At 43.4% G+C, this 14,491-nt stretch overlaps 1 protein-coding gene across 3 annotated transcripts in view; it reads left to right on the forward strand.

The window, feature by feature from the left end:
• The window catches only part of STK39 (serine/threonine kinase 39), a 438,417-nt gene that overhangs the window by 201,679 nt on the left and 222,247 nt on the right, over positions 1–14,491 (forward strand). For 2 of the 3 annotated variants that reach the window (XM_073647007.1, XM_073647009.1), the window contains exons 11-12: positions 9,547–9,669; positions 9,737–9,799. In XM_073647007.1, the coding sequence (XP_073503108.1) occupies positions 9,547–9,669; positions 9,737–9,799 (186 nt within the window). The remainder of the gene's footprint in view (positions 1–9,546; positions 9,670–9,736; positions 9,800–14,491) is intronic. The other variant, XM_073647008.1, reaches the window with a different exon arrangement.

The raw sequence follows: 14,491 nt of genomic DNA on the forward strand, positions 1-14,491 counted from the left end.
ACGTCGGTGACTATTTCAGCTGGATGTGCATCCAAGGATATTACTGGAAGGGGCCAGGATAGGGACATTACATCAGGACAAGGAATATCATTACATGAATGGGGCTCAGGATGGGGGACATTATACCAGGATGGGGGACATTATACCAGGATGTGGACATTATGACAGGAAGGTGCCAGGATGGGGCCATTACATCAGGCAAGGACTATCATTACAGGAATGGGGCTCAAAATGGGGAACATTATAGCAGGAAGTGATTCAGGATGGGGGACATTATACCAGAATGGGGAAATTATTAAAGGGCGGCGCCAGGATGGAGGACATTATACCAGGAAGGGGCCCTGGATGTTGGACATTATTACTAGAAGGGGCACAGAATGGTTGACATTAGTACAGGATGGGGACATTATTACATCATGGGGGGTGGGACAACACATATGTCTTTATAGGATTTAGAACGCTACAGGAGCCCATACATCTAACCAACATGCAGGTGAGGGCCCAGGTCCAAATCTTGCACCGGGACCCATCGGGCTCTAGTTACGCCACTGATTGTGAGTGATTACAATCTCTGTACTGTGCTGCAAACTATTTTTGAGGTATAAAAACATTGAAAAATTACCAAAATATTAGATTAAAAAGGTAAAAATACTCATAATGTACAGTACAGACCAAAAGTTTGGACACACCTTCTCATTTTAAAATTTTTCTGTATTTTCATGACTATGAAAATTGTACATTCACACTGAAGGCATCAAAACTATGAATTAACACATATGGAATTATATACTTAACAAAAAAGTGTGAAACTACTGAAAATATGTCTAATATTCTAGGTTCTTCAAAGTAGCCACATTTTGCTTTGATAACTGCTTTGCACACTCTTGGCATTCTCTTGATGAGCTTCAAGAGGTAGTCACCGGAAATGGTTTTCACTTCACAGGTGTGCCCTGTCAGGTTTAATAAGTGGGATTTTTTGCCTTATAAATGGAGTTGGGACCATCAGTTGTGTTGTGCAGAAGTCTGTTGGATACACAGCTGATAGTCCTACTGAATAAACTGTTAGAATTTGTATTATGGCAAGAAAAAAACAGCTAAGTAAAGAAAAATGAGTGGCCATCATTACTTTAAGAAATGAAGGTCAGTCAGTTCGAAAAATTGGGAAAACTTTGAAAGTGTCCCCAAGTGCAGTTGCAAAAACCATCAAGCGCTACAAGAAACTGGCTCACTTGAGGACCGCCCCAGGAAAGGAAGACCAAGAGTCACCTCTGCTTCTGAGGATAAGTTTATCCGAGTCACCAGCCTCAGAAATCGGAGGTTAACAGCAGGTCAGATTAGAGACCAGGTCAATGCCACACAGAGTTCTAGCAGCAGACACATCTCTTCAACAACTGTTAAGAGGAGACTTTGTGCAGCAGGCCTTCATGGTAAAATAGCTGCTAGGAAACCACTGCTAAGAATAGGCAACAAGCTTAAGAAACTTGTTTGGGCTAAAGAACACAAGGAATGGACATTAGACCAGTGGAAATCTGTGCTTTGGTTGATGAGTCCAAATTTGAGACCTTTGGTTCCAACCACCTTGTCTTTGTGCGACGCAGAAAAGGTGAACGGATGGACTCTACATGCCTGGTTCCCACCGTGAAGCATGGAGGAGGAGGTGTGATGGTGTGGGAGTGCTTTGCTGGTGACACTGTTGGGGATTTATTCAAAGTTGAAGGCATACTGAACCAGCATGGCTACCACAGCATCTAGCAGCGTCATGCTATTCCATCCGGTTTGCGTTTAGTTGGACCATCATTTATTTTTCAACAGGACAATGACCCCAAACACACCTCCAGGCTGTGTAAGGGCTATTTGACCAAAATGGAGAGTGATGGGGTGCTACGCCAGATGACCTGGCCTCCACAGTCACCAGACCTGAACCCAATCGAGATGGTTTGGGGTGAGCTGGACCGCAGAGTGAAGGCAAAAGGGCCAACAAGTGCTAAGCATCTCTGGGAACTTTAAATGAGAAGGTGTGTCCAAACTTTTGGTCTGTACTGTATGCCTATGAAATGCTAAAAAAGAGCAGAAAATAATCATCTAGAAATGCCCTTTCTCTCTTCTCCTTTTCCGCAAAATCTTACTTATGGTCAAGACAATTAACATTGTGATACAGCAGTGAAACTGTAGGACGTCTGTGTGGGATTAAACATTGAGGTGTCACTCAGTCCTGATTGTAAGAAAAAGTGACTGGTTTTGGTTTTTTAGGTAAAGGTAAAAAAACTGCAAATGATGACTAAGATATGAACAAGCCGGGGCGAGGCAGAAGCTCTGTACCTGTAATGTCAAGAACGTATTACACAGCGGACTAAGCCTTTAGTAATAAGGAGGAAATTCATCATGAATAATTCAAGACCAGATGGAACCAAAAGTTCCCAAAGAGGCTGCAATAAAAAACAGACTTCTTGGCTTTTAAAATCCCTAAAATTGCTTTGTAAATGATTGTTTTTGTAGTACTGAAATGAAAATAAGTTTCTTACTAGTTAAGAGCATAAACTATTAAGTGGAGACCCAGGAGATAATGCAGATATAATATGTATTCTCAGATGATATTAGGCAGATGCCCAACATCATAATGTTTATCTGTTTAAACCTTTTTCTGGCCAATGTAGGACTTTTAGCTTTATTTTTTATGTTTTTTTTCTTTTTATTACTATTTCCACTGCACTAGAAGCCTTAACAGTTTCTCTGGTTTCTGATCCTTCGCTACAGACAGATTTGTAGACATATTAGAGCAGTCTTTGATAGTGAATGATCAGTGTCGCTTAATTGACAGAAAATGGCATTTTTTTTAATAAGATATATTACAAAGTTTCTTTTCTTTGCATTTTTATTGATAGTCGGTCACAATCATAATGATCCTGGTCTGGATAGATCTTCCTCTTGACTATGAACATCACATCCTGCAGTCATTCCAAAGTGCAGTAATAACATTATAAGTGACAAAAGTAGTATTTTATTGTAGTTGTCACTTCTTTTATTAGGCTGGGCACCTGGGATATTTCCATGCAATATTAATAAGAAAATTTTCATGCAATCAAATGGCATAAGAGTAAAATGGAGCCCCCCCCCATGCTTCCTAAATACTGCAAGAAACTTGAACACTATTGGATCTAGTTGGCTGGAGCCTGGACCGCTGCACATTAAGTGCCTATCGCTCACCTTTTAAATCAACCAGTGGGTGTATACACCCCTCTTGGGATGGAAATTCCTACTACCAAATTACCCAAAGGGTAAATAGATCCAAATTAAGGGATGGATTAAAAATTAACTTTTATTAAATTCGCTTTAAAAGTGGTCAAAAACTTTTTAAAATTACAATAGTGACCCTGTCTTTTGCTTTTCTAAAGAGGGCTCATCCAATTTTAGAGTCCTTTCCTCTCTGCTGATAATGCATTTACTGTCCTAACTATGCCGTGGCTGCTGTCCACGGATCAATACTGCATCATTCGGTTAGCTATTTTCTTTAGGGTGCTCAGGTATCACTAAAGCTGATAAAATGAACACATAACCTTCCCAACAAGTTTCGCCTATACAGGCTTCCTCAGGGGGCTGGGTCTATACTAGCGAGGTTAGGACTCTAAAATTGGATGAGCCCTCTTTAGAAAAGCAAAATTAAGGGTCACTACTGTAATTTTAAAAAGTTTTTGACCACTTTAATAAAAGCTAATTTTTAATACATCCCTTAATTTGGTAGTATGGCTCACCTTATGGCACCGCAATGCCATGTTTTTAGGGTTAATTGTCCCATGGAGACCAGTGGGGCATGTAACAAAATACGATTGTGTGCCCCTGTATAAAATAGAAGGTACAGTATGGGCGCATAAACTTATGTTGTCATCATATTATGACTCTATACACCTCACCTGTGCTGTAATTGTAAGGACAAGAGTTCTTTAAAATAATTGACTGCTTGGTTGATGTTCTTACCCACTGATCCGCTGCAGTTGAAGATTCAAATTAAATTCTTCGCTTCAAAATTTATGAAGAAATCACAAGAACTGGCAGATAAACAGAGACACCGCGGCTGAAAAATCCCTTCCTCCTAATGAAAAATGCACCTCACGTCCAAAGCCAGAGTCATTTAAATAACACGCTTCATGAAATGAATTGTGAACTGAGCGGCCAGGTTGTGTAATCATTACCATTGTGTTCCTTTAGCCACTTGTGACTTTTGCAAGGTGTTTCGAGAGCAGGCTGATGCTGTTTTGTTTTGCTCAAGTAGGCTGAGCAGAATTCTGGAAATACAAGCTTGGTGCCAGGTTCTGAAAATGAGCAAGATGGCAGCAGAAGGGTACTTCATCTTTATTAAATTAGGATGTAGTTTACGGGTTAACTTTATTTGCTTTTTTTTTTCATAGGTTGGTGTTAATGATGTTTGTGCTGCATGCATTCAGATATGGATCATTTCCTTTTCTTCTAGATCTTTTTTTTTCTGTAGTTACACTGGAGCATTTTCATAACATAATACTTGTATTGTAAGCAACCAATAGGAGACTTGCTAGATTTAAAGGGAATCTATCAGTAGGTTTTTCAACCCCCAAATTACATATGTCTTCATGTAGCTCTTTTAAAGACAAATCCAGAAATATCTTTGCTTGGCCAGTCCGTTCCTTCATTCCTGAGATATCTGTTTTTTTAAAGTGTATGTAAATTATCCTGAAGTGCTTTTGGAAGCTCTTCCCAAGCCTCTGTCACTCCAGCTCTATTCTCTGCCCCACGCCTCCCCCTCCTGCTTGATTGACAGCTTCTTTGGTTGAAGTCACAAAGCAAAGGAGCTGTCAAACAAACAGAAGAGGGATAGAGGCGGAGTGACAGAGGTTTCGGAAGAGTTTCCACATGTCGAAAGCACTTCAGCCTCATTTGCATATCTAATAAAACTCTGATTTCTCAGGAAAGGAGAAACGGACTGGCCAAGTTAAGTTATTGTTGGATTTGTCTTTGAAAGAGCTTCACGCACATATAAATAATTTGGGGGGTGAAATCCTGCTGACAAACTCCCTTTTAAGGAGATCCATTTGTAAAATATTATGGTATTATGCAACCAGTAATTCCTATTGTGGCTAATAGATCCTGTTTGCAATTTAAAGGGAAACTGTCACCAGCTTTTTTTTGTATAATTTGTTGCCAACCACCTTTTAGCTTTCTGTAGCATCACAACAATCTTTTTATATAAACCCAGTTGCCCTGTATACCTCATTAAATTTAATTTAATTTATAATTGTCCCATGATGTATGCTAATGGGCGCAAGTTGTCCAACTGGTATCTTTGGACCACCTTCGGCGCCCCCCCCTTTGCAGACAAATATGGCCCCTTCAGATTGCATTGATGTGGATGTTGTCTCCCCTATGTCCACACAGCCCGGCTGGCAGACGAGAAGGACAGAGTGAATCGCACCTGTGCTGGGCTAGATCACAACTGCGCATGTACAAGATTTGTACAAGTTGTGTGGCTGATCTAGGAGACGTCATCTGTGTCAATCAAAGGCAGAGGGGTGGCTATTGCGGGCGCAGAGAGGGCGCGATCCCGAGACACCCATTGGACCACTCGCACATTAACATACAACGTGGAAATATTAGGAGAACAGTTGCTTTGGAATACAGCTTGTTATTTTATTGGAATAGCTCCAGGTTAACTTTGTGAAATCTCTTGAGTTTGTAGTGATCAATTAGTGTCATGATTTAGTTTTTTTGGATTTTGTGATGAAATGAAATGTGATTATAAGAACTTGTGGATATAATTGTGTTCTGATGATTACAACAAGATCACTCGTATTTCGTCTTGGATAAATTGCTAAAATTCTATCCATAATTAGTGGCTTCTAGATCTTTTTTGATGAGTTAAAATTGTGACCAACCAGTTGAAGTTAACTATCTCCATAGAGCTCATAGTCAGTAAATAGAATGGTGGTCACACATGTGCATTCACGCATGGGAACTTGAGATCCCCTATTTTCCTGATTTTCAGTGGTCAGTCCCCAATGATCATACACTGATAACCTATGCAGGGGAAAATATGAAACTCGCTTCAATACTGGATTTGCAAGTGTACATAGGTTCTCTTATTTTATTCAACAGTCAGTTCCTTTGTATCCTTCTGGGCCCGTATTCTTGAGGAGCATATTCAGGATTGAGAGACATTCTTTGTACGACTTTGGATGATAGCAAATTGTAGTGTGTTAACGAACTCCATTAGTAGACTGAAAGCTAATCACAGAGTACTTATCTCTGGGACCTCCATTAATCAGATGAGATATATGGAGAATCTGGCAGCACCTCGACAGGAAAAATGAAGCATTCATGAAGTATTAGTCCATACTGAAATCATTGGGCTGCCCAACTGACAAGTCTGGTCTTCTAAGGTGTGAGCGAGGCTCTAGAGCAGTGGTCCCCAACCTTTTTTGCACCAGGGACCGGCTTAAAGCAAGATCATTTTTCCATGGCCCAGCAAGGAGGGGGTGGGGTGGGCGGGGCTTTGGTCATATGGGGGCGGGGTAATGGAGGGATTTGGAGTTTAGTGCATACTTATCATATAGTGTAGACCAGGTCCCCGCCAGGAGCTATGCCAGGAGCCCCACATAATGTGCTGTGCCAGGAGCCGCATCACTGAGGCCCCATCACGCCCTGCAGCAGGACAGGGCAGCTGTCCTGACAGCTGCTGTTCAGCTGCATTTACTTCATCTCAGGGGCGGACACAGACTGTAGTGGGCCCCTGTGCAAGAAATTTTTGGGGGCCCCCCCCGCCCTTCATAAGGCAACAAAGTTATGTAAACATAACCCCCCCATGTGCATCTCTCACCCCCCCATGTGCAGCTCACCCCCGTGCATCTCTCATCCCCCTCCGTGCATCTCTCATCCCCCTCCGTGCATCTCTCATCCACCCCCCGTGCATCTCTCATCCCCTCCGTGCATCTCTCATCCCCCCCGTGCATCTCTCACCCCCCCGTGCATCTCTCATCCACCCCCCGTGCATCTCTCATCCCCCCCGTGCATCTCTCACCCCCCCGTGCATCTCTCACCCCCCCGTGCATCTCTCACCCCCCCGTGCATCTCTCATCTCTCCCCTCCCTCCCATGTGCATCTCTCATCTCTCCCCTCCCCCCATGTGCATCTCTCATCTCTCCCCTCCCCCCATGTGCATCTCTCATCTCTCCCCTCCCCCCATGTGCATCTCTCATCTCTCCCCTCCCCCCATGTGGATCTCTCATCTCTCCCTTCCCCCATGTGCATCTCTCATCTCTCCCCTCCCCCATGTGCATCTCTCATCTCTCCCCTCCCCCCCATGTGGATCTCTCATCTCTCCCCTCCCCCATGTGCATCTCTCATCTCTCCCCTCCCCCCCATGTGGATCTCTCATCTCTCCCCTCCCCCATGTGCATCTCTCATCTCTCCCCTCCCCCCATGTGCATCTCCCATTCCCCCCACTCCTAGTTAATTGTATTTAAAAAAAAATAAAACTTGTTATACTTACCCCCATGCGATCCCTGCAGAATCCTGGCGCTCGTCCAAATCGCTGACACCAGGTTCTCCTGACTTCCGGCCATGTGACGGCGCCGTCACATGACCGGAAGTCAGGGGAATCATGAAGGTGCTGCCGCAGCAGCGCAGCGCTAAGATGTCCCGGACCCGGCGCTTAGCATGCGGCCGGGGGCCCCATGAGGAGAGAGACGCACAAGAGGGGGGCTCCGAGGGGGCTCCTACCGGCCGGGCCCCATACTGGAGTCAGGGCAGTCATGCCCTGATGGCGGCCCTGCTGGAGGCTGGAGGGGCCCCCTCTCCCCGCGGACCGGCTGAAAAACCCCAACGGCCCGGTCCTGGTCCGCGGACCGGCGGTTGGGGACCTCTGCTCTAGAGCACACATGTCAAACTCTTTCCCGTGGGTCAAATCTGGCCCGCAGTGTGGTTTCATTTGGCCCATGACACCAGAACCACCACCCCTATGTGGGGCCCATTATACTGTATGGACAACTATGTGTTCCCCATAATATTGTATGGAGGACTGTGTGGGGCCTATGACTTTGTCCAAGTTTTTCATTTTGGCCCCCTGTGTGTTTGAGTTTGACATCCCTGCTCTAGAGATTCTTCATTCTAACAAACAGATGAGGACTCTTCTGAATTAACACCAATACCCTAGTTAGGTTAGTTCAAAATCGCATTGCTAAACCAGAAAACTCTTTTAAAATGGAAGTCAGACTCATGGCCATCAGATGATATTGGCAAGGGAAGCCGTAACCGCCATACAAAGTTTTGACTTGCCAATCTTCATCATCATTCTTTTTAAAACGGTTTTCCGGTTTCAGAAAACCACTGTCTGCAATTCAAAAACAAACAAAGAAACAACACACTGTACTTGACTCATCCTCCCCGGGTCCAACGGTGAGTCTCCGCCACTGCTCCCAGTGTATGTTATTGTCTGCAGCGCTGTTGTCACATCAGGAGCGCTGCAACCAATAAGTGAGCTTAGCTGCTCAGGCCTGGTTGACATATCGAGCCATTAAAGAAGACCTTTCACTACACTTTTCATGTTGAGCTGGGCACACCATGTCATAGTAACTGCTGCGGAATAAAACATTTTTTGTTTCTTTTTTCTCATACAAGCGGCAGAAGAACACGCCCATCAGTAAGAACTATCTGGCAACACCCACTTAGACTTAGCTCATTAGTTGCCAGTTCTTTCATTGCTAATATCTCCGCAACAGAGAGGTGAAATAAAAAAAAAATAAAATAAAAATTATTTTGCTCTGCAGCCACTATTAAATCTGCATCGTGTGTTCAGCTCAACATGAAAAATTTGGTGAAAGATCCTCTTTATGAGCTGCTGAGCTCACTAATTGGCTGCACCGCTGTTGAAGTGACATCGGCACTGCAGACAGCCGGCATCGGCAGCAGCAGCGGAGACTCCGCACTGGAGCCAGGGATCGTGAGCAAGGCCCTGTTTTATTCTATTTTTAAATTTTTTAAACAAACTGCAATCAGGGAACAGACGTTTTCTGACACTGGAAAACCACTGTAAGTCAAAGCGTGAGTAGTAAATGATTTTTGCCAGTTTTCGCCAAATGTGTGGCAAGCTCACAAAAAAGGGGGTGACCTCGTGCATTCCCAGAGTTTTCATGAAGGTTCATCAGCACCCTTCTATGGAAGTTTAGGGGGTGTGATCGCGACATATATCTAAGACGTGATTGAGAAACGGATGAGAAAATGAAGCTACACAGGAACAGAATTTTGTTCTTGGACGACATACTTGAAGAGTTGGCAAGTACGAGATAAAGCCTCCTGCAACATCCATAAGCAGGTGACAAAGCGTTGCCTTTGTGATACATCTTCCTTTAATATCGGAAATTCTGATTAGATCAGCTACACTACTAAATAAAGCACTTTATGGAATTGTTATTTAGGCAGATCCCTAAGAACATCAGTGCTCGGAAGTTCTACCATCAATCCACAAGTCTACTACTCACATAATAAGACGATGATTAATAAATCTAAGCCCGCATCTCTTGGTAGGTCAGAAGAGTTCCTGGCTCAAGTGGTCACCTGCATAAAACAGAAGATGGAGACTGGGAATGGAGCGACGATGAATTGGATGAAAAAAGCCCTGAATATAAAGAGTCCTTATCCAAAGAGAAGGTATGGTGGTCTTCTCCCTCTCCGGTATTTGCTTCTATGTACTCATATATGCATGTTGAGGTTTCAGATTATTTCTCTTTTGTTTTTTGCACAGCCAAGAAGAATTAATGATGACAATGAAAATGCAGAGGTAGGATGATATTTTTTCTACTTAGTTTTATCTGGTATTTTATCCTCTTTTACATCTTGCACTGTTCACAAATGATTGTGTGTAATCCACTACTATTAGTCAATCATAAAGAAACAGGAAAAATGTGTCCACCCTTAACTATTTTACAAATTTTGTTGAGGACCCCAATTTTTAGCTTTTTAATATATTATCATGGCAAAGTTGCAAAACTTTGTAGACTGCACTTCACATAACAACCACTGGTTGGCCTCATATAGACACATGTGGCTTAAACATCTGGTGACAGAGTATCACAAATCCATGTTTTTTTTCTTCAAAACGGACAGCATGGATCAGGTACTGGCTTTATGATCTTAGGTATGTTTGACTTTGAAACCTTGATACGTACTTCAAAAGCCACAGGGGACTGAGCAGCACTGGAGACTAGTCAAACAGGCAGGTCCCCAGCAGCTTCTCCCCACCCACTGCCCTGGATTGACAGGTATCTGCCTATCCTCACATGACCTATCGAACCAGGCAGCGGTCGAGGAGAAGCTATCGGGGACTTGCTTGTTCTTCTACTCACGAGCGCTGCTAGGTCCACAGTGACTTTTAAAGTGTTTTTCTCTGAAACGTCACAGTGTTTCAGAGTCAAGCATAAATGGCTGAGATCTTACTGCCAACGCCTATTACATACTGCCCATGGATTTGGCTTCATGTATCAGCTGCCGGGGTAACTGTAAAAAAAAAGTGGGTGGCCTCAGGCTGGTGATTTTTCTAGATATCATCTATTAGAAAAATTGGTCAAAAGGGTCCCTGATGCCCCTACAAAAGACCGGTTATAGGAAGTTTCGCCCCCAGCAATTTGCCCCCAGCAGTTCGCCCCCAGGTACATTTCGCCCCCGCACATTTTGCCCTGCACATTTCGCCCCCAGGAAGCTTCGCCCCCGCACATTTCGCCCCCGCACGTTTCGCCCCCGGACCGGGGCAAACTGGGGGCGATATGTGCGGAGGTGAAATGTGCGGGGGCAAAACATCCTGGGGGTCAAATGCTGAGGATGAAATGGGCGGGGGCGAAATGTACCCGGGGGCGAACTGCTGGGGGGCGAATTGCTGGGGGCGAAACATCCAATTCACCAAAAGACCTGATGTCGAGCAAAAGTTGGGTCTGAACTTCTGGCATTCCGAGTGGGATCTCGCCTCCCTCCGTGACCTTCACACTGTGAAAGCCCAAGATTTCACTCTTTGCACTAACCCAATACTGCCACATCTTTTATTAAACGGTTTCCAATGGTTAACTCATGTTTCAAGTTTGATAATTTCTTTGTAAAGGATGCGGCAGCGCTAGGCTAGTGCAAAGAGCGAGTTTTCGTGATAACACATGACATCTTACACTTTAGCACTGAGGAGGGCTGCGGAGGCTGATGAGATCCCGCTCTGCATGCCGGAAGTTCGGACTCAACTGAATGGACCTATGTATAGGGGAATATTTAAATCTTCGGAAACCCCTTTAACTGTGTGTGTATATAAATTCTACTTATATATACCCTTTGAAAATATAAAAGGCTGGAGACGCAAATGACTGTCATTCTGTACATTTTGTTTTTTTAGGTGACTTTGCAAATTTTAATTACTGATTGAAACATGTGCATGATTATACTTTACAGAAGATTTGTTACCTCCGATAACTTGCAAAGATATAGAATCCTGCTGGTACTGAAATTACAGATGCAATTACAACAGTAAAAGCCCACGTTGCGTTAAATAGATGCAAAATGGACCTCGAAATTGAGTAATCAGAGTATGAAATGATTATTTTTCTTTGCCTGAATATTAAGAGCGTCCAGTGATTAAAAAGCCATTTACGGTACATGGATGTCTCCAGTATACTAAGACCTGGCCCCATAGGAGGACAAGGTTATTACTGAGATTATCTATGAGATGATTTTGAATACGTTCTGTAAAGAATGAAAGTTTACATTCGCATAATGGAATTCAGACCTAATGTCAGCAAAGTAAGTGGACATTTCACACAAAACTCCAAAAATGGGCTGGACAAAATTGTTGGCACCCCCTACTTAATATTTGGTTGCACAGCCTTTGGAATAAATGACTGCAATCAATCGCTTCCTATAACCATCAACAAGCTTCTTACACCTCCCAACTGGAATTTTGGACCACTATTCTTTTGCAAACTGCTCCAGGTCTCTCATATTTGAAGGCGCCTTCTCCCAACAGCAATTTTCAGATCTCTCCACAGATATTTAATGGGATTTATATCCGGATGTATTGCTGGCCACTTCAGAACTCTCCAGTGCTTTGTTACCACCCTTTTTTGGGGGCTTCTTGAAGTATGTTTGGGGTCATTGTCCTGCTGGAAGACCCATGACCTCGGAAACAAACCCAGCCTTCTAAGACTGTGTACTACACTGCGACCCAAAATACTTTGGAAATCTTCAGATTTCATGATGCCTTGCACACAGTCAAGGCACCCAGTGCCAGAGGCAGCGGAACAACCCCAAAACATCTTTTAACCTCTACCAGATTTGACTGTAGGTACTGTGTTCTTTTCTCATTCCATTTTCTGTGAACAGTAGAAAGATGTGCTTTACCAAAAAAGTTTATCTTGATCTCATCTGTCCACAATACGCTTTCCCAGAAGGATTTTGGCTTACTTTCGTACAGTACAGACCAAAAGTTTGGACACACCTTCTCATTTAAAGATTTTTCTGTATTTTCATGACTATGAAAATTGTACATTCACACTGAAGGCATCAAAACTATGAATTAACACATGTGGAATTATATACTTAACAAAAAAGTGTGAAACAACTGAAAATATGTCTTATATTCTAGGTTCTTCAAAGTAGCCACCTTTAGCTTTGATGACTGCTTTGCACACTCTTGTCATTTTCTTGATGAGCTTCAAGAGGTAGTCACCGGAAATGGTCTTCCAACAATCTTGAAGGAGTTCCCAGAGATGCTTAGCACTTGTTGGCCCTTTTGCCTTCACTCTGCGGTCCAGCTCACCCCAAACCATGTCGATTGGGTTCAGGTCTGGTGACTGTGGAGGCCATGTCATCTGGCGTAGCACCCCATCACTCTCCCTCTTGGTCAAATAGCCCTTACACAGCCTGGAGGTGTGGTTGGGGTCATTGTCCAGTTGAAAAATAAATGATGGTCCAACTAAACGCAAACCGGATGGAATAGCATGCAGCTGCAAGATGCTGTGGTAGCCATGCTGGTTCAGTATGCCTTCAATTTTGAATAAATCCCCAACAGTGTCACCAGCAAAGCACCCCCACACCATCACACCTCCTCCTCCATGCTTCACGGTGGGAACCAGGCATGTAGAGTCCATCCGTTCACCTTTTCTGCGTCGCACAAAGACACTGTGGTTGGAACCAAAGATCTCAAATTTGGGCTCATGAGACCAAAGCACAGATTTCCACTGGTCTAATGTCCATTTCTTGTGTTCTTTAGCCCAAGCAATTCTCTTCTGCTTGTTGCCTCTCCTTAGCAGTGGTTTCCTAGCAGCTATTTTACCATGAAGGTCTGCTGCACAAAGTCTCCTCTTAACAGTTGTTGAAGAGATGTGTCTGCTGCCAGAACTCTATGTGGCATTGACCTGGTCTCTAATCTGAGCTGCTGTTAACCTGCGATTTCTGAGGCTGGTGACTCGGATAAACTTATCCTCAGAAGCAGAGGTGACTCTTGGTCTTCCTTTCCTGGGGCGGTCCTCATGTAAGCCAGTTTCTTTGTAGCGCTGGATGGTTTTTGCAACTGCACTTGGGGACACTTTCAAAGTTTTCCCAATTTTTCAGACTGACTGACCTTCATTTCTTAAAGTAATGATGGCCACTTGTTTTTCTTTACTTAGCTGCTTTTTTCTTGCCATAATACAAATTCTAACAGTCTATTCGGTAGGACTATCAGCTGTGTATCCACCAGACTTCTGCACAACACAACTGATGGTTCCAAACCCATTGATAAGGCAAGAAATCCCACTTATTAAACCAGATAGGGCACACCTGTGAAGTGAAAACCATTTCCTGTGACTACCTCTTGAAGCTCATCAAGAGAATGCCAAGAGTGTGCAAAGCAGTCATCAAAGCAAAATGTGGCTACTTTGAAGAACCTAGAATATAAGACATATTTTCAGTTGTTTCACACTTTTTTGTTAAGTATATAATTCCACATGTGTTAATTCATAGTTTTGATGCCTTCAGTGTGAATGTACAATTTTCATAGTCATGAAAATACAGAAAAATCTTTAAATGAGAAGGTGTGTCCAAACTTTTGGTCTGTACTGTACATTTTGGCAAACTGCAGTCTAGCTTTTTTATGTCTCTGAGTTAGCAGTGGGGTCCTTCTGGGTTTCCTGCCATAGCGTTTCATTTCATTCAAATGTTGACGGATACTTTGCGCTAATACTGATGCACCCTGAGCCTGCAGGACAGCTTGAATTTCTTTGGACCTTGATTGGGGCTGCTTATCCACTATTAAGACTATCCTGCATTGCAACCTTTCAGCAATTTTTTTCTGCCGCCCACGTCCAGGTATGTTAGCTATAGTGTTCTGGGTTGTAAACTTCTTAATTATGTTGCGCACCGTGGACAAAGGAACATCAAAATCTATGGAGATAGACTTGTAACCTTGAGATTGTTGATATTTTTCAACAAATTTGGTTCTCAAATCCTCAGACAGTTCTCT

The sequence above is a fragment of the Phyllobates terribilis genome, unplaced genomic scaffold (assembly GCF_046119375.1).
Source record: "Phyllobates terribilis strain yellow unplaced genomic scaffold, ASM4611937v1 Scaffold_9__5_contigs__length_417890890, whole genome shotgun sequence".
NCBI lineage: Eukaryota > Metazoa > Chordata > Amphibia > Anura > Dendrobatidae > Phyllobates > Phyllobates terribilis.